This window comes from Cydia amplana, chromosome 6 (assembly GCF_948474715.1).
Source record: "Cydia amplana chromosome 6, ilCydAmpl1.1, whole genome shotgun sequence".
Lineage (NCBI taxonomy): Eukaryota > Metazoa > Arthropoda > Insecta > Lepidoptera > Tortricidae > Cydia > Cydia amplana.
Genome location: NC_086074.1, coordinates 15,067,926 through 15,094,984, shown reverse-complemented (window position 1 = coordinate 15,094,984; position 27,059 = coordinate 15,067,926). Strand labels below are relative to the sequence as shown.

Sequence of the window (27,059 nt, the reverse complement as noted above, 5' to 3'; positions counted from 1 at the left end):
GTCAGTCAGTCTACCAGCTGTCATGTCATTTTTATGAGATAGACAAGATAGAGTGAGAAATGTTTGAGACACTGATAAAAACGCTGCACAACACCACAATCTAGTATAAATTACATGTTCGCCAACATAAGAAAACTAATGTATCGATATCGATAGAAAAGCACTATGGAAAAGCATTAGAAAAGCTAGGTGTAGAGAGCCGGCACAGAAAATGGATTGACAATGACAATTGACAGAACACAAAAATTGTCTACTGTCTACTGAACACAGCGAATTGCGTGACATATTCTCATGGTTTGTGTCGACACCATGGCGACACAGAGAATATTGTTTCGATGGACTTCAGCGACACAGTGCAGCAAAAACTGACACAGAAGTATTCGTGGATAAACCCTGTGTGAGCTGCAAGCAAGCTGCAAGTTTCCAACTGGCACAATAGCAAGTTGAGCACGGTGCAGAGCTATATTTAATTTTGTCTTGTTGGAAAACTAATTTGGCAGACAAAATGGATGAGAATAATGTTGCCGTTTTGGCTATTTTAGATAATCAGTGTAAGTATTCATATGAACATTGTGAAAGATAAAAGTATTGTGTAAGATATATATTATATATTTGAATTTAGCTTTCAGTCCCACTTTTATCTTATTATGTTCACAATAACTATGGAAGTAAAAACATGGTAACTATATTAATGCATGTAAATATTTGATTTTATGTAAATGCCTTGATTGTAATTAACATATTTATAAACCTGCAATTTCTAGGTACCACATCAGTATCTCCATACAAACAGAACATGGGCATTCCTACCTACAATCAAGCACATACGATGACCAATTTGCCTCCTCATCCTCAAGAGGAACCAGATCCTAGTGAAGCTAATAAACAAAGTAAATCAGTAGTTACTAAAAAAATACCTATTATTACATGACTATAATTTATACCAAATTAACAGAATTGATTTTGTCTTTATTTTAGATGTAATTTGGACTAAGAATGCCACATTGATGCTTTTAAGTTTATATGAAACCAAAATGCATTGTATGGACAATCCAAAAAAGAAAACTAAAATGTGGAAATCTATAGCTGAAGAGTTGAGATCGCTGAATGTTGAGGTATGAAAAATATAATGAGAATAAAATAGAATAGAATATCATTTATTTCAGTATAAGTACACAGTTATACAATACAAACACAGAAAGAGTACACTATGCCGGATCCTACTGGATTAGTAGGTACCTGACGCTGGTCTTCCCTTCTTCATGAGCATGTTAAACCTAAATTTATAAAATTTTACGTTTTATTTTATCTTTAAAGGTCACCCCAGATCAAGTAAGATGGAAAATAAATGCCCTTACAAAAAAATACAAAGATTGCATAGAGAATGGTCAACAAATGTCTTTTAAATATTTCAATGAAATGCATCAAATTCTCGGGCGCTTCAGTGATGACAGTGTTACATATAGGTTAGCATCAGGAGTGATGCAGAATCAAGAAGACATGGACAGAGATCCATCATTATTCAAAAAAAGAAAAGCAGGTACACAATTTAGAAATTTACGGATGGAACAAAGAGCCAAAATACAATTAGATAAACAGTGGGTTGAGTATTTAAGAAGGCAAGAAGAACAGAAATTAATCAGGGATGAGAGGTATGAAAGAAGTTTAAAATTGAAAGAAGAAGAACTACAACTGAGGCGAAAAGAATTAGAAATGAAGCAAACATTAGCCTTAAAGCGGCTACAACTAAAAGAAAGAAAACAAGAGGAAATGTTAAGGATAGAGAGGGAAAAGTGTGATTTACTGAGAAAATTATTAGGTGATTAGTGAAAAAAATGCAATGAATGCATTTAGTTGCAAGACCGGTCCTTGAACTTTTTTTAATGATCCCATCATCCCACCTTGTTTATGAAGTTTTTTTTTCTTATCATTTCCTAACCTATCATAATCAGGTTCATTCATAGTATGTACTATGTACAAATAATAAAATTGTATTAAATTGTAGGTACCTAAGACATATATAATAAAAAATTACAAGAATAGTGTCATTCAACAAACTTACACTTTTCATATTTATTCTATACTACTTATATTAAGTAGAATAAAAGTATACTTCATCCTTGATTAACAGTCTTATTCATTTTCTTCAAGATGATCATTTTCATTTATACAGTAGTTATGTAGAATGCAAGCAGCAACAATGGTGTCTGTGATAAAAGCTATATTTCTATATACAGTAAAATGTTTTATCCTGCGAAATCTACCTTTGAGCAGATTAAAAGCTTTATCACTTATCTTCCTAGTAGATGCATGTATTGTATTATATTCTCTTTGTTGGGTTGTTAAACGCTTGTTCTCTCGAAAAGGCGGCACTAGCCATGGCAGAGCTGGATAACCCGAATGTCCAACAAGAAAAGTGTCATGTGGAAACAATGAATCTCTGCTAGACATTGCTGTATTATATAAAGGTGACTTCCTCAAAACCCGAGCACAATTTGATGATCCTGGCTCACCACAAAAAATATTTGTAAATCTCATATGGGAATCCACAGTTGCTTGCAAAATTATTGAATAATATCCTTTAGGGTTGCAGTAGTCTCTTGCATTTTTAGGTTTTTCTATTTTAATATTAGTGCAGTCAATAACTCCTATTGTGTTAGAAATCCCAGTCTTCAACTGAAAAGCATCGCAAATTGTTCTAAATTCAATATAGTTTTGTGGCCACTTGATGGCATCATTTAATTTTGTTAACATCCAAGCTACAACTCTTCTTATAACTCTGAAAGTTGATGATATGGAGATATCAAATTTAGTAGCTATAGGTGTTAGTGGCTCAGTATTTGCAATAAATGATAAGAAAATGTAGAAGCATAACTTAGGTTCCAACGGCTTCAGTCCAAATTTGTGTGATGCAATAAATCCTGATTTTTCTAAGTCATCTGAAACAAAAGCACAAAGTTTACTCCTAGGTATTGACTAATTGCATGAAAATAGTAGTAAACTTCTAAAGAATTATACCAATAAGCCGGTAAGCTGTCTTTCGAGAAAGTCGCATGCGATTCTTGAATTCACCATCCGTCCACGAATCCACAATATGAAGATAATCATCGACTCTTCGACGTCTCAGTCTTATCAAATATTGCATTAATGGAAAAAATAGCGTATCTTCTTCTTCGCCCTGACTCTCGTATTCAGACGAATCACCTTCAGCTTTAAGGCTACACACATCACTCCAGCTGCCTGAATCACTGTCCTCGCTGCTATAAACTTTGGTCTCTGCTAAGAAGAGAATAGCTTTAGGGTCAGCCATTTAGCTTTTGAATGATTCTTTTACTATTTATGTTATTTACCATAACAAATCAAAACATAAATGTCAAATTTCTAATAGAATAACTGTCAAGTAGATCGATAACTCGATTAATTCGACTCGATATTACTACATCATAACATTTGAAATACTTAAGAAAATTTAACAGAAATACAATATCAGTTTTCATTAAAACTTTATTCTAATAATTAGCTACACGGCATTTAATTTTTAATAATAGGATATAATTATATGAGAATTATCGAATTTATCGATAGTGGAACAACTCAATGCAATTTGTAAAAAAAAATATAGAAATTGTCTTTGGTATATAAAAACTGTCACAGACACCACACACGGGTCCGGGTCGGTAGCCGCGACCACGGTCCGGTCCAAGGCCTGTTCGATTGTGTAAAAGGTAGTCAATCCGTCGAACTTACGTTAAAGACGCAGCTAAACTAAGAACGAAAAAGATAGAACACTTTAAACTCTCGCGTTTTGTACACATAATTAATGTCATTAATTGATGGGGAAGAAAGAGATATGCTGACTGGACTAAGGTCGCGGCTCGGTACGCCCGTCTGTGATGGCTATAAGTAATTAAGTATTTTAATTTTCTTTTCTTTTCTACATTTCTACACAGTAAACGTTTTAAGGTGTGTGTGTGTAGTTTTTAAGTAGTTAAGGTTCTTATATCAGTTTGTAATGTATTCAAAATGTAATTCATGTTTAAGCTGATGGCCGTGTTGCCAAAGCTTCAATAAATTAAAAAAAAAAAGTAAACGTCAAATTAATGTTTACATAAAGTAATATCTAATAAATGTATTTGTAAATAAGAAATGGACGGAAATAACGAGGACTTTGTTGAGGAAATACTACAGGAAAGTGAGTATTTGTATTTCTACAGTAAAATTTCTGATATTGTTATCGCCGTTGTTATGGAAGACAAAATTAATTTGTATTTATTCTTCCATCTTAAATTTGCAGATCAAAACACGGATTCAGAAGCAGCAGATATATCTAATTTACAACATATATCTAAGTTAACCAATAATATAAGTCAGGAAATAGAAAAGGATTGCTCAGGCGAAAGTTCGGATAAACATAGTAAGTCATTATACTATATTTTATACATGACTATTGTATAGCTTAATTATTATTTTTTTATTAAAACATCTAATACATAAATTCATATTCCAGGCGCAGCAGCAGTTTGGACTACCAGTGCCACATTGACACTATTGAAACTATATGAAGCGAATATAGAAATGGTTGAAACACCTAAAAAGAAAACTAGATTATGGGTTGCTATATCTGATAACTTAAAAAGTTACAACATAGAGGTAATGTTGCTTGAATAATATTTTTTATTCAAAATTAATCTTGGTAGAGTCTGTGCGGAAAGAGAAGAGTCATGGAATGTATGGGGCCCAATACATTCCATGACTCTTCTCTTTCCGAACACACTTTACTTAAGTAAATATGTTAAGCCTACTTTTAACATGTTGTTTTGTCCATATTTCTCATACTTTTAGATGACTCCAGATCAGGTTCGGTGGAAAATAAATGCACTTACAAAAAAATATAAACAGGCAGTAGATAGTGGGCAAAAAAGGTTTAAGTATTTCAAAGAAATGAATAATATTTTCGGCCAATGTGAAGATGAAGAAGATTCCATAAATTCGGAACATGTCCAGCGTAAAAAGCATTTCCGGAAAAATCATCTCAATATGTCCCTGAGTGAACCAAGTCATATGAGGGGTAGTTATGAAAGTAAAGCTACAATTGAACTTCGGAAGTTAAGATTGGCTAATCGTATTGAAGCTGACAGATCCCAAAGCAAAATAAATTTGGAAAGACAATGGTTAGAATACCTCAACAGACAAGAAGAACAAAGACAATGGAGGGACGAAATGTTTGAAAGGAGTTTAAGATTGAGAGAAAGAGAGTTAGAGTTAAGAAGAAAAGAATTGGAAATGAAAGAAGTCTTTGAATTGAAAAAACTGCAACTAAAAGAAAAGGAGCAAGAGGAACTGCTGAAAATTGAAAGGGATAAATGCAACATATTAAGTAGAATGGTGGATAAACAAAGGTTGCAAAATGTACAACAGTAAAATATACCATTACCATTGTAAATGAATACACCTACACATTGTGAAAAAAATATTTTTACCATTAAAATATTGTGCATTAACTTCTAATATGTATGTGTGTTTCATTACTTAAGTAGCATCTCGTAGCATAGAATCTATTTAAACAAACACAAGTTACTCTAAAGGCTTGGCCAAACACACGGCGCGACGCAGCGCTGCGTGATGCCGACGCGATGCCTGTTCAAACAGGGTGCGCGCGGATCGCGCTCTCATCACGCCCTCATCGCGCGCGCGAACGCGGCGCGGCCGCGCGCCACCGCTCGCTGCCTAACGTCCGATCCGACTGATGTGACCCAGCGCGACGCGGCAGGCCGCCGCGTGGACGCAAGGGGCCGCGCGGCGCGGGGCGCGAAAGAAACGGGGCGTGATACCGGCGGGACGCAGTCTGTTTGACGTCGGTAACCTGTTAGCATGTGCCGCGGTCGCGCGGCGCGACCGCGGCGCTGCGTCGCGCCGTCTGTTTGGCCAGGCCTTAAATCCATAATATAGTTAAGCCCTTGCTACACGGTCGCCGACAAGCCTTCTAACCGTCTGACCTTGGTCTGTCCTTGGTCAGTTTTGGTCAAATTTTGTTGGAAACAACTGTCTACACGGTCCGTCCAGACCAAGGCCGCGCGGTCTGAGGGGCTTGTCGGCGACCGTGTAGCAGGGGCTTTAGTGTTATCATTGTATAGGTGAACCAGGATCTATTGAGGGTGCGCCATGTTGCGGAATTTCACTGGAACTAATTTTTTCATACTACACTGAATTGTCACCCTATACATGAGAATAACAGCGCCCTCTTGACAATTATCATATATTACTGGTCAGGCTATAGCTGTTGAAACTGATTACTATGAGTAGACAATTCACAAAACTCATGTTCCTACTAACAGTAGTCCTGGAGACAGCTAGACCAAGTTAGACCAAGCTAGGTTGGCAGCGATTTTGATATCCCTGTAATTGCTAAAATGTTCTAGAGCCATCTCCACACTCGAGTTCGCGGCATCGGCGGCGATTTTGATAGCACTGCAAATTGTGTTATAGATGGTCAACCAAATCTTGTCAGTAGAAAAATGTAGGCGCGAAAGGATATCGTCCTATAGAAAATTTGAATTTCGAGCCTTTTTTTACTGACAAGATTTGGTTGACCAAGTATATTTTAAACGTCATCATTTCATAAGCCTCCTCCACACTCGTACGCGAATCGCGGCGCGACGCCGCGAATGCGAGTGTGGAGTCGATTTTCACAGACAGCGAAATCGACTCCAAACTCGCGTTCGCGGCTTCGCTCGCGATTCACGCACATAGTCTGGACTGGAGGGGGCTATAGAAATTTGATCTCCATGGGAATTGTTTTAGAGTCGGACCAAGAAAAGTCTGCAGCGGATTTGATAGCCCACGCAGGGCCATTGTTATTTTAAACGTCAAACTTCTATGAAATTATGACGTATAAATAACACTTGCACTGCGGGGGCTATCAAATCCGCTGCAGACTTTTCTTGGTCCGACTCTATATACTTGGTTAACCAGATCTTGACAGTAGAAAAAGGCAGCAAATTTGAAAAATGTCGGTGCGAAGGGATATCGTCCCATAGAAAATTTGAATTTAGCGCCTTTTTTTACTGACAAGATTTGGTTGACCAGCTATATTATCTCAAGTCTGCTGTCGCTGCAAAGTAAAATCGCATCTGAGTGAAAAGGACAGCCTGCAGCGATTAATGTAACTTCGTTATTTGCCTCTTTGTCGCTCTTGCACATTCGAGTTGATAAAGTGCCAAATGGACGAACTAACACGGCGTTTAAGTGTTTCGCGGTCAAAGCATAGCCTTTCCTTACTAATTTGGACAAATGGGACACGTGATATATTTTCAAATATAGACAGAGAGAATCATACTATCTTTATCTTACACTAGTACTAGAGTTTGTGCGGAAAGAGAAGAGTCGTGGATTCTATTGGGCCCCATACATTCCACGACTCTTCTCTTTCCGCACAGACTCTAGCACCCAAAAGAAAAGGATGAGTATAGTTTTTTTTTGTTCCTATTTACTGACAAGATTTGGTTGACCCAGTATAACGCTATGCGCGCACGAGCAACTTTGTCGCCGCGACTTTGTGTTTTGTCTCTGTCGCACTCAAGTGTCGAAGTCAAGTGCGACCGAGACAAAACACAAAGTCGCGGCGACAAAGTTGCTCGTGCGTGCATAGGATAAAAAGTATTTTTATTATAGTTGGTCAAACCAAATTGGCAGTAAATAAAAACAAAAAAAACTATACTCATCCTTTTCTTTTGAGTGCTAGTACTAGTGTAAGACAAAGCTAGTATGATTCTCTCTATGTTTGAAATGAGACAGTCCTTTGACAAACTATACTTATTTCATTATGTTTTTTAGGAAACAAATTAAATTATAAATAATGTAGTATCCAGACAAGACAATTTTTCGCCAATCTGATGAAATTCTCCGATCGAATCAGCAGGTGCGGACACATAAATGCCAATTTTCTAGTCAATTTCCATACTAATTATCTATGGAAAGAAAATTTGCTGATCAAATCGACTGATTTGATCAATCCCGTCTGGATACCACTTAATGTACAACCACATTATTATCAGAATGTTTTCAAGTTAGCCAACATAAGTAAGCAAATTGTGTTAGGACGCTGACATATTTAAATTAACTGTAATTTATTATCTGTGCCAGTGCCAGAACTGCCAACATTAGATACCCCGCGCTACGCAAAATTATATGGCGACTGTTGTATTAAAATAATTTTTAATTGTGTAAAAACAGTGATGACCGACTTAATATACAAACGTTATGAAAAATCTTTAGGTCTTCTTACGACACGATTCGTTTCATTATTACAAAAAGCCAAGGATGGGGTTTTGGACTTGAAAATCGTGAGTACAATGCTGGGTCCTGTCAAATCAATTTTGGCACGAAAATAAACATTTTGAATTAACAGTAGCATTATTCTGTAATGTTATTATTAATTTCAGGCTACCGATTTATTGGCTGTAAGACAAAAGCGACGGATATATGATATAACGAACGTATTAGAAGGTATTGGATTGATAGAAAAACGAAGTAAAAACAGCATACAATGGAAGTGAGTAAATGTCTTGTAGAATATCTTTATTGTTCATGAGTTTTTTATTGCTTCTGAATTTGTATCACGATGGTGACTAATTTTAAGGTTATATAATTCACAGGGGAGCAGGTCCAGATGGAAATGCTTCGGACATTGGAGAGAAAGTTATGCAGCTGCGGAGACAGATTGGACGGCTAGAGGAACATGAAGAATTGCTTGACAAGTATGTTTAGAACAAGTTTTTGGTAAAATCCTGTAGTCATATCTGGCTGTTAAACACCTTGTCACTAATGGTTAATAAGCTGCCCAATGAAGAAAAAGGATAGGTTAAGAAAAGCAACTAGGCACAGAATTGTTCAAATAATAATAGTAGAGGCTGTACAGTCTGCCATCAAATATATGGGAGTGGCCAAGGTGCTCATAAATATGTGCAAGTCTAAACAATCTTTTTAGTAAACTTCCATTTTTGTTTTACTAACTCTAGCTCAATAGCCAGGTCCACACAGAGCGAGCATACAAGCAAGGTAATTTCCTCGCGCATATGCTCGCTCTGTGTGGACCCCTAATGTAATTCGATTTTTGAGTGAAATATTGTACTTATGTTCAGTTTTACATAAATTATTTCCATCCAAATGGCTTGACAGGTTAATCATATTCTGTTGTTAGGTTGCCTAGTTTGTACTTCTCATTTGCACAATCCTATTATAATTTGCTTACCTAAGCTTTATAGGCATCTGACACCTGTTGTTTTGATCTAATTAGTGTGATTAAAGCACTTTTTTATTTCAAGTCTTATACAAAACGAAATAACTTGTATCTTATCTCATTACAGACAAATCCATTGGATAGAGCAGAGTATTAAAAATGTATTAGAAGATATTGATAATGAGCCCCTTGTTTACGTGAGAAAGAATGACATCGAGCAGTGCTATGAAGAGAGCCAGGTGCTCGTTTTGGAGGCCCCCATAGGGGCCAGCTTGGCTGTGGCATCTGTACCCAAGGTAAAGAAACATTAGTAATGTGCATTTTAGCATCTTTGATACAAAAGTTTTATATGATGGTATTTGGAATGGATTTAAATTTGGAAGTAATAAATAATACAATGTATGTTACCTGTGCATCTCCTACTTAAATATATAAAAGTATAGATATACTGTACATATACCAAAATGTGGCAATCAGGATTTCTTCATGTAAGTATTTTTTACATGTTAATGGTCAAAATTTAGTCCCAGTCTTAGTTTTTTAACTTCAGCAAACAACCTGCTATGAATTAATTTATCACTTTATTTTAAAATTGACTATTGCCTACAAAGTTATCATATTACTATCCCCTAACTAAACCCAGTCCTTTTTCAGATACTTGATGCTCACTAAGTCATTGTTGAAAGAGAGGTTCCCTTAAGATCTTATTCAGGGATTAGCATTCTTGCAATACTTACACCAGATTGGGATGGCGTACCTACAGGATGTTTACCCCACTAATTCTACTTTTGCATATTCATTAAATAGGATGTTTTTCCTGCAAGTTTCTAAATAAATATACCTGTTTATATGATAGTTTTTTTCAAACAGTGGTATTCAAGCTACAACCCTTAGTTTAGCCTGAGCAAAATAAGCGGTAGAGCCAAGGGCCACACAATCCAGCCCGCAAAAACTAATGGTGATAGCCGAAGGATTGGCCAGGACGATAATACTAAGCAAAATTTATTTTTCGAATTTCAGGGCAGAGAACAGCAATTCATTCTACACGTCAAATCTGATGATCCAGTTGGCGTAATCTTGTTATGTGACTCGGATAAAGAAAAGGTATTTATTTATTCAAAGCATACCAAATAAACAGTTATTTATTTAAAGTTTATTGCGCGAAATACGACAATGTAAATGAAAATAAATAAATAAATACATACCAGGAAAAAATAAGAAAAAGTAAGAATTGTTGGTAGTTTTCTAGTAGTAGGATTTGGTTTGTGTCCTTTACACTCCCTTCCTAGTTTGTATTTAAAAAAATAGTCCATTATTCTTAGCTTAAATCTAAAGAAAATTAGGTAGCGGTGGAAAGAATATAAAAACCGACAGAGTTACTTTTGCATTTGTAATATTTTGCTTTGTATAGAGATTGTGATAAATGTTAGGATGGTTGGCACTTAATATGGTTATCGTCTCTAAGTTTAAATCATGCGGGATCAACTATAAATTTCCTTACCCACATACATGATGCATTTGAAATTGTTTTTGTTTCAGGAAATTGAAGACGTAGCCATGCAGGACAGTGAGGTTCAAGACATTACAGACAACTTTGTTCATTCCATTGATAGTGATGGTAAGATTTGCACATTTCATAAAATAATTTCTTGTGATGTAATGAGAATTACATGTTTGATGCTTTTATCATTTTTTCAAATTAATTTACTACTGACTAGTTATAATGACATGAAATTAATAGACAACAGTTTTAGTTGTTTCTGAGAAACAAGACAATTTCTAGATTTCTACCTCTTTCTGAGGACGCTTATCGCGACGATAACGGTTACTACACTTACACGGTACCTAAACACGATTTTCCTTGTCATTGTCGTATTATAAGTGGTGAATTCAAGTTCTATTTCCGAAAGTAAGGATATTGGTATAGGCACATAATAAATATAAGTACTAAGTACAGAAGACACACTCTAACAAAACGCGTCTGTTACGATCAGCACAGATATGGCCGCTAGGTGGCGACAGCGCCACGCGCGGCTTATGGCTTTCCCCAAAATTGGGGCCGAACGGATGTACTTTTAGCTACCTGTAGCAAAGCGACGAAATCGCGGAGTGAGACACGCCTGGTATAGGCCTAAAATACATCTGGGGTCATTCATTATTATTTTTAAGAACGGAAGCAGATTTATTTTGGAACCTTCCGTTTTCGTGGGGCCACCGACGTCGTTAGCTGGCCTTATAACTTAATTACATTATGTCCTTACTAAATATATTTTTTGTTACAACTTTACTAAAGTAACATAATGTATACTTTTCAGATTATTTACTGCGATTGAGTCCTCCGGTGACCAAGCAAGACTTTTCGTTCTCCTTGCGGGATTCCGAAGGTTTATGTGATCTCTTTGATATTCCTTGTTAATTTAGAAACTGATCTCTACAGACTTTTTATGTAATATTTTCAGACATTTTATATTTTGTTCTCTACTTTGTGATCATGTTTAAATTGACGTATGTAAATAATTAATCATGTAAATAAAAATCAAGTTTTTATTGACAGTTATTTTAGGGTCGTAAAAATAAATTAGGTAAGTCAAGCTTACATTGTGTTTTATTTCTTATTCTTAGGGTTAGATACAAATCTATCCAGAACACCATAAGATATTTTCGATTTGGTTGGCTGCACTGGTGTTTCCAAGGCTTTTTGCGCTTCTATTGTTTCCTCAATATATTTCTGAAAACAAAAAATGGTGTGTTAATCAGTGTCTCAGGTATTGAGCGTATTCTTCTTTCATACTAACTAGTGCAAGGTGAAACTGTTCCCTATGTGGTGTTGGTCAATAATCGTTCTCGCAAAAAATGCAAAAAGATGACAAAAAATTCGGTCAGGAACCCTATCAAACATAGTAGGCAAGGGGTTAATTATTCTTAAACCTATGCCAGTGGTGCTGTCGGTAAAGTTACCCAATTCCTACTTAAGCATATGAGTTAAAACCGTATCGTTTTATTAACCGTAAACATTTATTTAATCAGACAAAGCTATTGCAGTTGAAAAATTTATAATTGTTATAAATGAATCAAGATGTTTGTTACCTTTCTTGACGTTTCTTTGATGATCTTCTTTCTTGCAATATTCGTTTTGCCTTTGTTCTTGCGTCGAGGAGTCAAGTCTACCTTTTTAGGTCTTACATACTGTAACGAAAAAAAGTAAGTTATTAATTTCCACAAGGTGATTCATCAGCATCACTCAATACGTAATTTTAATGCGAGATAAAAAAAGATAGGCATGATCACATTCTCCTACACTACGATAACGTCATACGATACTCGCAAAATACTCTTTTTTTCGCCACACCAGCTCGGAAAGGCTCTATTCTTCAAAAACAGATAGTAAAGTTGCATCCACAAGAGTGTCGAAGTAATTTGGAATCATTCGCTTTCTCGAGTTTCAATAATAACATGAGGTCTAAACCCTTCGTACCTATGTCTAAATACACCTTAGTGCGCATGAATTTTTAAAAATCTATAGAATAGGTTTAAATTCGTTCGCACTGATAAGTGCTTAGACAATACGAAGGGTTACAACACAACAACAGCCTTAGTTCTTTTGGGCCCTATTTCACCACGGTGACAGGTGCGACAATTGTCAACATCTGACGTCACAGGCCTCCATAGACTACGGTAACCGCTTACCAGCGGACGAGCGGTGTGCTTGTTTGTCACCAACATATTAATTAAAAAAACTCCATTATATCGCCAATAAATAAGTACTTATTTTGCGAAGCGAATGACAATTGTCACAAGAAACACGATAATTGTCACGAAATTCCGACACAACTCATTTTCTGTCAAGAATTACCGAAAGTTCTATTAAATCGTGTGACAATTGTCATCATCATCATAAACTTCGAAAGAGAAATACCTGTTTTTTGCCGATATAATAAAGTTCGTCTAAATAATGATGGTGGAAAACAGGAATACGGCTCCCCCGATAGTAAGCGGTAACCGTAGCCCATGGATGCCTGTGACGCCAGCATTTTCGGCAGCAGCATTTGTCGAATTGTCGCACCTGTCACCGTGGTAAAATAGGGGCCTATGATCCTAGCGAAAAACATCACCCTCAAGCTATGAGCTCTCCGTGTCCACCTTTAAAATTCACCTCCGTAAGTACATACTGGCCAAACAAAAATGCAACACTTAGGCAACCGTGCACACACACACACACACACCAATCACATAGACATTTACAAACATACAGAAGACTTATAGGCTAATTTCTATTGAGTAATTTGATTTGATTGTTAATGTTTAATTTTAGTTTTACTTAAGTTTTCCCTTATTTTTGTACATTGTGTCCATTACTGAGTGCCACCTAGTCCATCCACTGGGCCTTACTGAAAATCAGCGTCGCGGAGTGTGCCATGTGGCTCATACCGTGACACCTAGCTGAGTGAGGACCATTTAGCGCAACCTCTCATTTTGTGTTCTCTTTTGTTAGTTTTTAAGTTTGTTATTGTGCTAATAAATGCTTTTTCTTTCTTTCTTTCTTTCTCTCTTACCAGTAGTGTCTTTTTAGCCTCCATCTGCTCCGTCATGGTGGGCACGTCGACCTCGGCCACCTCGAAGGGGTTGAGCGTGATGAGCTCGGGCGGTATCTTCTCGAGGAGCGCCTTCACCTCGGCCTCCTTGCGCTGTTTCTTGGTCTGGAACGGATTGCTCTCTAGGGCGTCGAAGTTCGGCTCACCGCTGCCTGTGAAACAAGAAAGAAATTTTTGACACATTAGGTTAAAATTTAAAAAGACACATATCATAATTTGAATAGCACTTAAAAATCTATGTAATAACCAAATACTCTTTAGGTACACTATTCAGCACGTTTTTTCGCGACTGGTGCGACACATCGGGGCTCGCTTGATGTGTCAAGTCATGCGATTCTAAACATGGTAGACTACCTATTATATTACTTTACTCTTTGTGGTAGATTCTAGACATACAGGCACGGATACGTTGACTAGGGAGGGCATAACCCAAACCAAAATATTGATAGATACGCGAATGCAGCCAATACAAGTACCCATCAAATGAAGCGGCAGAGAGTAATGATTTTTGAGTGTATTTTTCTAAGTAATTTGTGTGCAAAGGCTAACGTAGGTCCCTTATTTCGAAATCTAACAGTTGTTGGAATTAAGCTTACCAGGTATAATGATGCTTGTGAACCCTTTGGTCGTGCCGATCCCCAGCACGTCCTCATACGGGCAGAACTTGAAATTGCAAATGTTCTTCCCCATCCTGTGTCTCATGTACGGTTTTACTGTCGTTTGTGTGCAGCAATTGCTAAAATAAGAACATATTTAAAATTAATATTTACAAACATCACCCTGAAAATAACCTAAACCTAACCTAATATGAGATTGGAAAAAAAAAGTAAGGTACCTGCGCCTTGTAAGGCCCATTTTTTGCAATAACTAAAAAATAAACAAATATTTCTGAAATCAAACTTTATTGAAATATTCCTTATTTATTTGCGAATACACTCAACATAAAAGTTAACATATAACATTAAATTTCTTAAAGAAAATTAATTTTTATAAACCTCGAATGTGGGCCTTTTTAGGAACATAGGCACTTATTATAGCCCAATTTTAAGCAAGTAATTTCTAAACGCTATCAAAACAAAAATTATCTTTATGCATTATAATTAATGTATTAAATGCGTTTCTTAGGTAATCAGTCTCTTATAATATACTTTTTGGTCATAATTGGACGGTGGGCCATCTTGGGCTTAGTAAAACTTAATCTATCAAAAAAACAAATAAAAACTTTATAAAACATTAAAACAAAATTTTTCCTCTGCTTATTCTAACATTTGTTTAAATTTAAACAACGAATAATCTTACAAATTTCAAACTTTTTTTTTAACAATTTTAGTGGGCCTTATTAGGAGTAAGTATAGAAAAAAAATCAGTGAAATAGGAACAAAAATAACTAACTTACGAGGGGTATTCAAAATATTCTCGGTATGAGAATGAAAACAAACAAGTACGAAAAGTTTGATATTTTTATTTTTCAATATACTCCCCCCCTATGTTCATACACTTAAAAGATCGATCAATCATTTTTTTTAATCCCTCGTAAAAATATTTTTTATCTTTCGTGTAAAAATGCTCCTCCACTGCCGCCTTCAATGCTTCATCGTCAGAAAAATTATTTCCACGCAGATCCTTTTTAAGATTGGGGAGCAAAAAGAAGTCGCTGGGGGCTAAGTCCGGACTATACGGTGGGTGAGTAACAGTTTTAAACCCACATTCAACAATAGCTGCCTTGGCAATATGAGCAGTATGGACGGGGGCGTTGTCATGCAGAAGCAGAATACCTTTGGTTAACTTTCCTCGCCTCTTTTCTTTAATTACATCCTTTAATTGACGTAGAATGTTAGCGTAGTACTGTCCTGTGATATTTACACCTTTTTCTTTATAATCGATTAGTAATACTCCTTCACAATCCCAAAATATCGTGGCCATGACCTTGCCAGCTGAAGGGATGACCTTCAACTTCTTGGGATGAGCTGAACCCTTAATGTGCCACTGCATGGACTCTTGTTTACTCTCTGGGTCATAATGATGAACCCAGGTTTCATCTCCAGTAACTATTCTTTGCAGCACCTCATCAGGATTTTCACCGCACAGGTCAATAAAATCGGAACAACAAGCTACACGCATGTCTTTTTGAAGCCGAGTCAGCATTCGCGGAACCCATCTTGCACTTACTTTTGACATATTAAGATGGTCATGTATAATATCATGTACGGTACCAATAGAGAGATTGGTTACTTGTGCTATAGATTTTACCTTCACTCGACCATCTTCCAATATAAGTTTTTCCACTTTATCAATATTTTCTTGTGAAGTAGCTACTACAGGCCGGCCAGGTCTAGGGTCATCTTCAATACTCTCCCTTCCGCGTTTAAACTCGCTTGACCACTTTTGAATGGTAGATAAAGAAGGAGCAGACTCACGGTAAACACAATCCATTTCCTCTTTTATGGTTTTTTGATTTTTACCCTGTTTTGTCAAGAATTTTATCACGCATCGATGTTCTAATTTAGTTAACATTGTCAATTCGCACAGGATGTTCATGTTTGTTCAGCAATTGCAGAAAAACAAAAGACTATCTCGGTTCGAATTATACTTTTTTTTAATGTCAATGAATAAACCTTAGCGGCCAGTAACGAAAGAAATTTTAGAAGAGGTCGTAAGATATCAATACCGAGAATATTTTGAACGCCCCTCGTAGGTATTTATATCTACGTAATTACACGTAACTAACAAAAATCAAATTTCTTGTAGGCCCTTTTAGCTGCATTCTGGACATAAGAAATCTTCTGCATCGTTCTTAGTTATCGGGTCGTCGGGCTATCTTGGGAGCCCGTGTGGTGGGCCTTTATAGGCACTTCTCTCGGCAGCTAGAAATATTTCTATAAAATGAAAATAAACATAAAATATAAACAACGCTTACCTTCATAGGAATGTCCTTGAATCTTAGCAACTTTGTATCAAAAAGGAATACTAAAACTGTTCGTTTTTTTTAAAGAAACACTAAAGTATGTGAGTGTGAGGTTATTAAACAGCAAGCCATTTGCGACGTGACTGACAAAGTGTCAACCACTACAAAGATGGCGGCATCTACCATTTAACGTGAACTTGCAGTTATGTCTATGGCACTAACCGAACATGGGCGCGAAATTTAAAATCATTCGAACGGTTGTAAGTATAAAATTATGAAAGCGGGCCATCTTAGGAACTGGGCCATCTTTGGCGGAGGTACCTTAGTCTAAATACGATCTCTTCCTTATTCACTCTGACTAGGGTTTGCACGACGGATCTGAAATGTATGGGAAGATCCGCGGATCCTGATCCAGATAATTTCATACATTTCGGATCCGGATTGCAAACCCTAACTCTGACTGATCATCGGTTGGCATCGTACCTGTGTATATCTGGAATTGAATGTGGCCACATGCAACACCTTCATTGCGCTTAACATCAGGAGGGCTGTATGCTTGGTGCACCTTTTATTGAATAAAAAAATACGCTTTTACATTTTGTGTTTCCATTAGTTAGGTCATCTTTGCCAGCGATAGCTGCGCGCTACGTTCGAAGCCGATAACACGTCTCTTCCACTTTGTAGCGAAAAATGTTTACGAACAGAAAACCTGCCTAGCGGGTCGCCAGCACTCTAAATAAGGCACCTAGGTACACAGTAAGTGTATGACTAGTTCTAGTTCCACAGCATCTACTTAGCATTTTGTTACTTACTTGTATACTTCAACGACGTCATCCAACCCCACCGCCAGCATGTCTTTCTGTGAGAACGTCAGATCTACGGGCGCGCATCTGAGCTTGTAGTGTTGCACGGGCCCGTCCAAGTTTCGGATGTCGTATATCTTCAGGCTACGGTCTACGCCTGATGTGGCCATGTACCTGGAATTCGATAACATGAATAGATGTAATGTAAAATAGAAAGAACAACCAAGTGGGCACAAATAAGTGGGTTAGAAATAATTTTATAGCGCTCTCTTATTTATTTTACCGTCGGCGACCAAAGCGACACGACTCCCTGTGAGTTGCCTATACACAGAGTGCCGTTATAATTATAAGGGTCCTGTGTCATGACCGAGGTTCGTCCAAGATTATTTGTAGTAGCTACTGTTACTTACATGCCTCTGTTATCCACAGCTATAGCCGTCAATGGCACAGTATCTTCGCCAAAGGATCCTTCACTGTCGGCGACCAAAGTGACACGACTCCCTGCGAGTTGCCTATACACAGAGTGCCGTTGTAGGGGTTCTGTGTCATGACCGAGGTTCGTCCTAGATTATTGTTGTAGTAGCTACTGTTACTTACATCCCTCTGTTATCCACAGCTATAGCCGTCAATGGAGATTTATGGCACAGTATCTTCGCCAAAGGATCCTTCCCTGTCGGCGACCAAAGCGACACGACTCCCTGCGAGTTGCCTATACACAGAGTGCCGTTGTAAGTTTGTAAGGGTTCTGTGTCATGACCGAGGTTCGTCCAAGATTATTTGTAGTTGCTACTGTTACTTACATTCCTCTGTTATCCACAGCTATAGCCGTCAATGGAGACTTATGGCACAGTATCTTCGCCAAAGGATCCTTCACTGTCGGCGACCAAAGCGACACGACTCCCTGCGAGTTGCCTATACACAGAGTGCCGTTATAAGGGTTCTGTGTCATGACCGAGGTTCGACCCAGGTGGTTGTTGTAGTGGCCTACGATCTCGCCTATGGAAACGTCCAGCCACGACATGAAGCCAAATTCATTCTGTAACAAGTGGACAGTTTAAAATATATAGTACTAGATTCTGCCTGTGACTTCGTCTGCGTGGGATGGTGATGATGAAATAAAAATATTAGGTACTTACAACACCAGCCAAGAGGAAGTGGTATGGCAGAAACTCCATCCTCATTATCTTGTCCATTCTTTTAACACAGTGAATTTCTATGCCGTTGTTATCATAAATATATAACCACTCCTTCTGGGCTACAGCCATCATTGTTTCTACGTGCAACCAACTGTAATATTAAATGGCGCAGTTTAAAATATACATAAGTTAAAAAGATCTTTTTCATAAGCAGTTAAAAGACTTATAATGATATCCGCAATTATTAGAGATTTTCTAACGTAAACAAAAAAAAAAATTAAATTTGCTTCCAATATTACAATGTATCAATGTATGTTTGCTACAATTTGGTCATTGTATTAATTTATGTGGTGATACTTACCTCACATCATGTATGGATTCCATAACATTGATCTCACAATGCAATTTCTTGGTGACCCAATCAAAAGCTGCCAAATGTCCCTTCTTGCCACCCACCAGCAGATGTCTCCCGTTACGGGTGTATTTCATTCTGTACGGACCAAAGTCCATATTTATGTCGAATATCTTGGTTGCTGCTGTGATGTCCACACTGCCTCTGATCAGGTCTTGTGTTATTTCTGTAGTTTTGCCATCATCCTCAACTTCAACATAACTGAAACATTAAGAATTAAATTGAAATTTTTGAGGAACTAGCTTTTGTTCTAAGTTGTGTATATTTACTGATTTTATTAAGAGCTTAGTTATATAAAAAAGAGTTTTATAAATTTATTAAAGCAGTTTTATATTTTACAATAATTATCTAAATGAACTTATTAATCTATGTCACATTTTTAATGCCTGAGCAAGATTAATGCAATAAAAATACTAGACTTAGTATTTAAATAGAATATTGTGTATGTAAATGTATATTTTTTTTACTCTTTACCCAACTTAGTATGTTACTGCATTGAACTGATAAAGAATGATGATATTTGCAATTTTTAATGCCTTTTATATGAATTACGTTTGTTTTTTTTATACTGATTTTTATTGAGGCTTTGGACACTCTAGGTGAACATGTCAGCCTTATGAATTACTTTTGTTACAGGTTCTAAAAACTTAAATGACTACAAGTTGCTCACCCTTGCTCTTCAGTCAACAATATTTCCGCCCTGGCCGCCTGCTCTTGAGCGTAATTGTATATCTTCTCCTTCTTCTTCAGTTTGAGCGCATACAGCGGATGCCGTACCCCCTTCCCCACCCCCTCGCCGCGGGAATGCTGCTCTAACTTGTGGGGTTTCACCGGAGCTTTACCAGGATATTTCCTTTTTGTATTTTTAACAGGCTTATTTGGAATTGGCTTGTTGCGCTGTGCATTATCATATTCTTCTTGTTTTTTCTAAGAAAAAGTGCCTATGTTAGTTACAGACTTACAATAGATCAACCATATGTAGTGTTCCATGCCTAAGGGGTTCCTATGCTCCATGGGCATGGGCATATACCAACAAAGAACAAAACAATTGTTTATTTACTGAAAGGAATAACTTTTATTCACATTAATAAGAAAAACTAATTTAGGTTTTAAGGAAATTAAAGTTACCTGTCTATGCTTTAGTTGGAACATCAACCGCTTGTTGAATTTAACATTATACACTTCTTCCTTTTGACTTCCAGTCTTTTCACTAGCATCATTTGCGTTGTTGACATTTGCATCTATTTCAAAATATCTTTTCTGTAACAAGAACAAAAGTACGTATTAGCTGTGTAAAATTAGTCCGGTTTGTTATGCTATTTGTGAAACCCTGCCTGTAAAGCCTGACTGGTCGGATGAGATTAGCCTGTAAGTAAATTAAACTCTTACCTCTTTAGTTAACTAATGAATATTTTAATTCATTAAGGGTTTCTTCCATGTTAATTAAATTTAAGACATGAATTTTTTTACGAACCATTTTAAAGTACATACATACCTTCTTTTCTTTTGGTTTCTGTATCATTGAGTTTTCCTTGTGTTTTGGTTTCATAGAATCAGGCTTCATAGCCTTGGGCTTCATTGTGCTCTTTTAATTAGCCGTTTACACAATTTATTAAATAACTTTGTACACCGTAAACACTAACATGTGTAAAGTTAGTGAATATAAAGAGGACAAAGAGGTTATCTTTTTGACATATTTTGAATTGTGACGTTTTTGACATGTAGTTAAAATGTTGCTATATTAAAATAATCCACGGACCTAGAATAATATTCAAAGTTACTAAAATTTCTACCATGTTAAATTTAAATGCTTTATTTGTTGTGCGCATGTTTGGTTTAATCAGTTAATAATATTGACATCATAATTATTTACACATTACTTAAAAGTTATCAGAACTATAATCTGAATATAGCACTAAAATTGTATAAGAAGGTAATTAATTTCAGTAGTATATTGATATGATTTCTACCACAGTGGTATCTTTTTAACATTGGCAACATTTGCGAGTGAGACACAGGGCTCTGGTTTTTCTATCTCAAGTGGACCGTTTTCTCTAGTCTGGTACGAACAACTTTCTGTCTCGGTGATAAGGTTCAAATTAGTATGGCAAAAAAAGTGACAATTCCCTCCAGTTTAAAACATTATAACTTCATGAAATAATCAGAGCGCCTACCGCGAACCACGTTCGACGTGTTGCCTCTCTGTCGCACTTGCATATTCGTACGTAAGTGTGACAGGGAGGTAACACGTCGGACGTGGTTCGCGGTAGGCCCTCTGAATTGTCTTAAAGTGATAACACACTATCGCACCGCGTCGCGACCTTGGTGCATTCTACCCATAAGTGAGAGCGAGAAAGAGATATCTCTTTCTTGCTCTCACTTATGGGTGCGCGCACCAAGGTCGCGGTGCGGTGCGATAGTGTGTTACCACTAGAAAGGTGGTCCGCCGTAGTCGCCGTACGTCCATTATAGTGATAACACACTATCGCACCGCACCACGACCTTGATGCGTCGCACCCATAAAGGCGTATCCAGATTAGTCAATTTTTTGCCAATCTGATTCAATTGCCCGATCGAATCAGGAGGTGTGGACGCAAAATTAAATACCAATTTGGCTCGCCGAATTCAACCGCCGATAATTACCGATATTACCGATAAAATGAGGTGCAGACGCAAGAACACCAATTTGTGAGGCCAGTATTTTCGTTCTGGGGCATTTTTTCAATTTAGAGGGCTCTATTAACACCATAAATCTAAAATTGGAGATTGACGCCAATTTCATTTCTGATCGAATCAACTGATTTCATCGGTCCCGTCTGGATACTACTTAAGTGAGAGCGATTAAGAGATATTATCTGTTTCTCGCTCAAAGACACACCCATTTCGTCAGTAGAAAAAGGCGCTAAATTCAAATTGTCTATGGGAAGATTATAGAAACGATATTCAGGGAATCATTGAAGTGTTTTAGAAATGGAAGTATATATATATAAGGAAAACGCCTAAAACATTCAAACTTTTCAATTACTTTGCCCATGACCACCACAGGAACGGAAGTCGGAAGAGGAAAAACAATGGGTAAACAAAAACTGAAGCGATAATCTTGTAGGTATTTATTATTTTTATTCTCTTTAACAACACATACTCAATATATTACAGAAACGTATATGACAATCAGAGTAGTAACATAGTAATAGGTTTTAGTATTTAAATGCGAATATAAGTAGGTAGTATCGATTTCAGTTTACCAATGTGGTTGCGTGAAATAAAGAACAACAAACAAGGAATCCGCATCATAAACAGAATTGTGTAAAAGACGTCACCTACTTACAATTGAAAAACAATGATTGCACACATGGTAAGCACAAATAAACGTACATCGCAAATTAACTAACTCGAGTCGAACAAGCTATCACATTCCGTAAGGTCGATAACAACAAATAAGTCGTAACACGTAACATAATCACAGTGAAGTGAACATTGGCTAACAAAGAAAGTATTAATTTAGTCCTAAAATTATCAATTAATGACTGAATTAACTTACCCGATCTAATGAGATCTTACGTCCTAGTGTAAACGTCTGGCGACGTAACAACTACATATTCACAATGTTATTTACAAAAAGTGACTAGAAGGTCCTTAAAGGAATAATTATTTCGTTCGATAGGTATCCGGGCGGGCGCTCCGCGGCTGAAGCATTTGGCACATCCCAGGGTGAGAACTTAAACAAATATTTAACACTTGTCCTTATCACCTACTAGGTTTATGATAAAAATCTGAGTCTGCTTATTCATAATTTTCACTAAACCCTGGCCGCTGACGGCAGCCTGTATCCATAGACGAATTAATCTTTGTTGAAAGTAGGTACAATATTTACATTATTGAAATCGTTATGTGTTTGTGGGGGTAAAATCGCTTACATACAATAGTATAAATTTCTTCCCTAACAATTACATTTATTTTACGCATATACGAGTAACGGTGGTTAAAATTCATTTATGTATGTAAGCTTATGTTAAAGTCCATCTTATCATTAAGTTAGAGCGTCTTCGTGATGAAGTCACCGAGAAGTCATCGTATACAACGGTTTACAAAACGAACAGACATCGTAGTTACCTAAGCGGAACACATCCGAGACTCGCGTGAGCGACACTGTACACAGTTCAATTCGGTCACGAATCGTCACTTAATCTACCGATTTAATTCGAACACTGTCCATCTTTGGCGCGTAGCGATCACAACATTAATCGCACATCCAATTGCACTAAGTCAGTTCAGTCGTATTAAGCGCTCGCCGGCTCACTGGCGCTCGGAGTCGGCGGCGCTCTGTGAACCTTAAATGGGCGTCGGGAGCACCGTGAAGTCCTGGAGCGCGTTTTTGACGGTCTCGTATATGGGGCGGTTCTCGTCGGGGCAGTAGCCGTCGGGCGAGCAGAGGGTCTGCAGCTTGGTGAGGTAGGAGTCGAAGTTGTCGTGCGCGGGCTTGTCGGGCGGCGGCGGCCCGCCGCCCGGCGCCGGCGCCGCCTCGCCGCCCGGCAGCTTCACGTGCCCCAGCAGCGTGATCACGTTGTTGCGCAGACTCTCGTAGTAGTCTGTGAGGTTATTGTTCCGTTGTGATATCAACTGGCTCTCCTGTAAACAGAAACAGCAGGAATTCAGTTTTTGATCACAGTCTATATAGATTTGACGGATCACAGTTTTTCAACACCAAATACTTATAGTTGGTTTTTTTAGCATTAGAAATAAGGTAAACAATCTTGATGTGTCTTTTAATTGAAAAACACATTTTAAAAATAAGTTACGGCAAATATGTAACAATTATGAATCTAATACGATCATTTATATGCTTCTGCTTTCATAAGTAATCGTTACTGATTTTTAAAAAGCGTTTTTCAATTAAAAGACATGTCTAGATCGCTTACCTTCTTTCAAATTTTTCTAATGCTAAAAAATACGAACTTAAATTAGTAAGATTTCTAATTCTGTGATAAATATGCTAAGCTAAAGCAATGAGGCTCTTATCTGACTTCCAGACCCGAGTGGCTACTAAATCGTTAAGTAATTTGATGGTACTCACAATGGTGTTAGTAGCACTCAAAGTTGGCTGTGTGACTTGTTTGGAGCCATGACACTACCATCTACGTTTACGGACAAAAATAATAATATTTTTAATCGAATCAACTGAAGAAGCAGGAAGCTAAGTATGTTACGGCACAATTACAGTAATCAAGGTCGTCTTATCCTACGCAGAGTTTATTTGATTCTAAAGTCCGGTCTACAAGATGATTATAAATTTATAATGCTTCAAACGGATTATCGTATATAAGACGACAGAACGGCTGTAATCGTACCTTTAATGGTAACATGAAATTGTTGTTACCCGTTCTCCGTGGCTGAGGTGTGTCTCCATAGCGTTGATATCAGACTTGAGACGCATCATCTGTGACTCCACCCGCGCATTCTCTCGCTGCAGCTCTGTGATCTCTTGCTCGAGGGTCATCAGGTCCTCACCATTCCCCGTCTGCATGTTCATCTCCATTCCTGGAAAAAATACAAGGGGGCGATATAATTTAATTGTTTTTACCTTTAATTCCGACGTTTCAGCTGAGTTGCACCAGCTGTGGTCACGGAAAGACTGCAACTCAGCAGCTGTGGTGCAACTCAGCTGAAACGTCGGAATTAAAGGTAAAAACAATTAAATTATATCGCGGTAGACCCGTTTGTGTAATTAAATATGTGTACAAAACGCGAGAGTTTAAAGTGTTATAAAATACAAGGGGTTCTTGAAAAAAAAAAATTAAAAACACTTTTTCCGTAACATCACCATTACACAACTATTTTTAGAGTTCCATAGTTGACTAGGAACCCTTATTAAGAAAGCAGGCAGGATTAAAATATGTTCAGGATGATGAAGGTATATACCTAGTTGCAAGCATTATTCTCGAAGCCAGAACCAATACTTCGTTGGAGTCAGATCTCGAGCGTGTCTAAGAGCGTGTCTGAGATGAAAATGGTATTGGTTAGTTACCTGAATATGGTTTGGGATACAGCGGCGTGATGTCATCAGGGTACTTTGGTTTCTTTGGTTGAGGTGTAGGGGTAGCGGCGCCCGCGACAGGGCACCCCGACAGCGAGCGATGCGTCAAAAACGACCCGTTGATATGCCCCGATCCGTCGCAGCCGGGGGTCGGGCAGTTGACGCCATCGAACTTGATGGCCGATGCCGCGGCCGCCACGGCCGCTTTGTGTTGTTCAACGGTTCCTCCGCTTTCTAGCACTCGCATCTTGTTGCGGTTCGCGATCGGGCAGCCCGAGGCACTGGAGGTAATGGACAAGATAAGTATGAGGGAAATTCAGTAAGTGATTGTTCAAACAGGTTGGGTTGCAGATACGTTGGCAACAGCGAAGTTTATAGCTAATTTAGTTGATGCCTGTCACTAGTCGTCTCGCTGGCCCACTAGCATACCATCACGTTAAAGGCTAGCTAAGTCAGAAAGGTTCTAGTGACTCGCATTCACTGAATGAACTTTTTCCCATTCTATATTACAATTTACAACAATATGTAAGGAAGTCGTGTGTTTCTACTTACGCTACAACTACGGTTACATCTATTAGGTACTACTTTCTATTTCGCGTTAAAATCTTACCTTCGATGCGATAAGAATTTCCCTGTAGCGTGTCCAGATCCATCACAGCCCGGTATAGGGCATCTAAGCAGCGTGCAAATAACCAATTGATCGTAAAAATAAATTACACAGGGATTCGTCACGGGGCGTAATTGCAAATCGAGGGAAACATCAGGTTTACAAAGTAGTCGACCGAGTTCTGTTGTTTTCGGTTCGGAATAATATTTTCATACTTTATAATGTAAACCATACATGAATAAATAATGGCTGAATGCTAAATAAACATTAGGTAGGTACGAGTCGGATACGGTCCAAGGCTCTCTTCTCAATTCATCGTGAATTTACGTCACAAGAACTAACATTGTAGACAGAATGAAATGATGTGTGTAAGTTAAGACATTTATTACGATAACACTTGCGACATAAAAAGGGTCAGAAAAAATTATAGGTGTTAATACGTTTCTAGTTTTTCCGATAGTTAATATGGGAGGGTTAGATATAAGATATAAGTCAAGACTATGTCGGGACAGTTTACTCCTAGACTAAGTATGTAATCAGAATTTATGTGTATTTATAAATGTACCTATTTAAATCTTCGGTGTACATACCTGCCCTAGTAGCACGGTCGCATTTTTATCATTTATCACCATGCCTGTCACGTTCTAACAAGTATGTAAGTGCGAAAGTGACGGGCTTAGTGATAGTGGATAAAAAATGGAACCGTGCTGAGCCCGCTGAAGTGTCTTTGCATCAATAAACTAAGTATTAAAGTGTTAACCAAATTACACCCTAACCCAAACCCATCACCAAAACACTCATTAGTTTAACCAGCTACTCGTACGTATAACCCAAACCCCTTAGCAGTAAAGGCATCAACTGACCTGAGTGGCTCGGAGTCCTGTCCGTCCCTGGGCTTGCTCTTGGGCTTGTTGGCCCTCGGGCAGCCCGACAGCGAGCGGTGTGACGAGTAGTTCCCTGTGACGTGGCCGGAACCATCGCAGCCGGGCGTGGGACATTTGAGCTCCTGCGAGTGAGGCTGCAGCTGGGAGCGGTCGGCTCGCGGACACCCCGATAGACTGCACATATAAAGACTGCTTACAATGGCGTGACGGGTAAGAGCGGAGATACGGGAGATGATTTGAATGGAGATATGGAATTTATTGGGTAAAGTGGTGATCAAGCTGCATTAGGCAGCCCAGGGCTTGTCAAGGCAGCTTTTTTAATCTGATTGTTATTTTCAGTGGAATATAACAAAATATACTTAAATGCAGTATAGACATCACGGTGGTGGTAAGTCCTCTGGCTTATGGTGACGATGATTTTTAAGTTTTGGGACGAAACAGTCATACA

The 27,059-nt window shown here is 37.9% G+C and overlaps 6 protein-coding genes across 12 annotated transcripts in view; 3 read left to right on the top strand and 3 right to left on the bottom strand.

Annotated features, from left to right (window-relative positions):
* The first annotated feature begins 293 nt into the window (after nucleotides 1–293).
* Nucleotides 294–1,850, top strand: LOC134649266 (uncharacterized). The gene is made up of 4 exons (XM_063503989.1): nucleotides 294–551; nucleotides 765–890; nucleotides 979–1,115; nucleotides 1,318–1,850. Exons 1-4 carry the CDS (start codon nucleotides 506–508, stop codon nucleotides 1,825–1,827), a joined length of 819 nt encoding a protein of 272 aa, XP_063360059.1. The 5' UTR covers nucleotides 294–505; the 3' UTR covers nucleotides 1,828–1,850.
* Nucleotides 1,851–2,047: 197 nt separating this feature from the next.
* LOC134649265 (uncharacterized) lies at nucleotides 2,048–3,364 on the bottom strand. Its single transcript, XM_063503988.1, has 2 exons — nucleotides 3,019–3,364; nucleotides 2,048–2,939 (listed from the first exon to the last, which is right to left on the bottom strand). The coding sequence occupies exons 1-2, from the start codon at nucleotides 3,308–3,310 to the stop codon at nucleotides 2,134–2,136; spliced, it is 1,098 nt and encodes a 365-aa protein (XP_063360058.1). The 5' UTR covers nucleotides 3,311–3,364; the 3' UTR covers nucleotides 2,048–2,133.
* Nucleotides 3,365–4,093: 729 nt separating this feature from the next.
* LOC134649264 (nuclease SbcCD subunit C-like) lies at nucleotides 4,094–5,426 on the top strand. The gene is made up of 4 exons (XM_063503987.1): nucleotides 4,094–4,192; nucleotides 4,295–4,414; nucleotides 4,508–4,650; nucleotides 4,843–5,426. The coding sequence occupies exons 1-4, from the start codon at nucleotides 4,147–4,149 to the stop codon at nucleotides 5,419–5,421; spliced, it is 888 nt and encodes a 295-aa protein (XP_063360057.1). The 5' UTR covers nucleotides 4,094–4,146; the 3' UTR covers nucleotides 5,422–5,426.
* Nucleotides 5,427–8,138: 2,712 nt separating this feature from the next.
* LOC134648983 (transcription factor E2F4-like) lies at nucleotides 8,139–11,811 on the top strand. The gene is made up of 7 exons (XM_063503653.1): nucleotides 8,139–8,342; nucleotides 8,442–8,551; nucleotides 8,655–8,756; nucleotides 9,366–9,519; nucleotides 10,235–10,342; nucleotides 10,778–10,856; nucleotides 11,554–11,811. The coding sequence occupies exons 1-7, from the start codon at nucleotides 8,235–8,237 to the stop codon at nucleotides 11,652–11,654; spliced, it is 762 nt and encodes a 253-aa protein (XP_063359723.1). The 5' UTR covers nucleotides 8,139–8,234; the 3' UTR covers nucleotides 11,655–11,811.
* A 14-nt stretch (nucleotides 11,812–11,825) lies between these two features.
* LOC134648939 (WD repeat-containing protein 46) lies at nucleotides 11,826–20,788 on the bottom strand. The gene is made up of 11 exons (XM_063503580.1): nucleotides 20,582–20,788; nucleotides 20,215–20,346; nucleotides 19,757–20,013; nucleotides 19,036–19,287; nucleotides 18,675–18,825; nucleotides 18,339–18,574; nucleotides 17,548–17,712; nucleotides 14,427–14,566; nucleotides 13,792–13,982; nucleotides 12,326–12,424; nucleotides 11,826–11,966 (listed from the first exon to the last, which is right to left on the bottom strand). Exons 1-11 carry the CDS (start codon nucleotides 20,663–20,665, stop codon nucleotides 11,844–11,846), a joined length of 1,830 nt encoding a protein of 609 aa, XP_063359650.1. The 5' UTR covers nucleotides 20,666–20,788; the 3' UTR covers nucleotides 11,826–11,843.
* A 1,400-nt stretch (nucleotides 20,789–22,188) lies between these two features.
* LOC134648913 (myelin transcription factor 1) overlaps nucleotides 22,189–27,059 on the bottom strand; it is a 43,231-nt gene continuing 38,360 nt past the window's right edge. For 3 of the 7 annotated variants that reach the window (XM_063503515.1, XM_063503516.1, XM_063503521.1), the window contains 5 exons: nucleotides 26,591–26,800; nucleotides 25,731–25,793; nucleotides 25,112–25,401; nucleotides 24,464–24,624; nucleotides 22,189–23,715 (listed from right to left, as the gene is read on the bottom strand). In XM_063503515.1, the coding sequence (XP_063359585.1) occupies nucleotides 23,419–23,715; nucleotides 24,464–24,624; nucleotides 25,112–25,401; nucleotides 25,731–25,793; nucleotides 26,591–26,800 (1,021 nt within the window). In that variant the 3' untranslated portion in view covers nucleotides 22,189–23,418. Of the gene's footprint in view, nucleotides 23,716–24,160; nucleotides 24,222–24,463; nucleotides 24,625–25,111; nucleotides 25,402–25,730; nucleotides 25,794–26,590; nucleotides 26,801–27,059 lie in introns of all 7 variants that reach the window. The other 4 variants (XM_063503519.1, XM_063503522.1, XM_063503520.1 and 1 more) reach the window with 3 other exon arrangements.

Coding starts and splice junctions, on each gene's coding strand:
- LOC134649264 (XM_063503987.1), top strand. CDS start 4,147: ATGGACGGAAATAACGAGGACTTTGTTGAGGAAATACTACAGGAAA. Junction 4,193..4,294: donor TGAGGAAATACTACAGGAAA/GTGAGTATTTGT, acceptor TTAAATTTGCAG/ATCAAAACACGGATTCAGAA. Junction 4,651..4,842: donor TAAAAAGTTACAACATAGAG/GTAATGTTGCTT, acceptor TCATACTTTTAG/ATGACTCCAGATCAGGTTCG.
- LOC134649265 (XM_063503988.1), bottom strand. CDS start 3,310: ATGGCTGACCCTAAAGCTATTCTCTTCTTAGCAGAGACCAAAGTTTAT. Junction 2,940..3,018: donor GACAGCTTACCGGCTTATTG/GTATAATTCTTT, acceptor CTTTTGTTTCAG/ATGACTTAGAAAAATCAGGA.
- LOC134649266 (XM_063503989.1), top strand. CDS start 506: ATGGATGAGAATAATGTTGCCGTTTTGGCTATTTTAGATAATCAGT. Junction 552..764: donor GGCTATTTTAGATAATCAGT/GTAAGTATTCAT, acceptor TGCAATTTCTAG/GTACCACATCAGTATCTCCA. Junction 1,116..1,317: donor TGAGATCGCTGAATGTTGAG/GTATGAAAAATA, acceptor TTATCTTTAAAG/GTCACCCCAGATCAAGTAAG.
- LOC134648939 (XM_063503580.1), bottom strand. CDS start 20,665: ATGAAGCCCAAGGCTATGAAGCCTGATTCTATGAAACCAAAACACAAG. Junction 14,567..17,547: donor GACGTCGTTGAAGTATACAA/GTAAGTAACAAA, acceptor TTCTTATTTTAG/CAATTGCTGCACACAAACGA. Junction 13,983..14,426: donor CACAAGCATCATTATACCTG/GTAAGCTTAATT, acceptor CTTGTTTCACAG/GCAGCGGTGAGCCGAACTTC.
- LOC134648983 (XM_063503653.1), top strand. CDS start 8,235: ATGACCGACTTAATATACAAACGTTATGAAAAATCTTTAGGTCTTCTT. Junction 8,552..8,654: donor AAAAACAGCATACAATGGAA/GTGAGTAAATGT, acceptor TATAATTCACAG/GGGAGCAGGTCCAGATGGAA. Junction 10,857..11,553: donor TCATTCCATTGATAGTGATG/GTAAGATTTGCA, acceptor TATACTTTTCAG/ATTATTTACTGCGATTGAGT.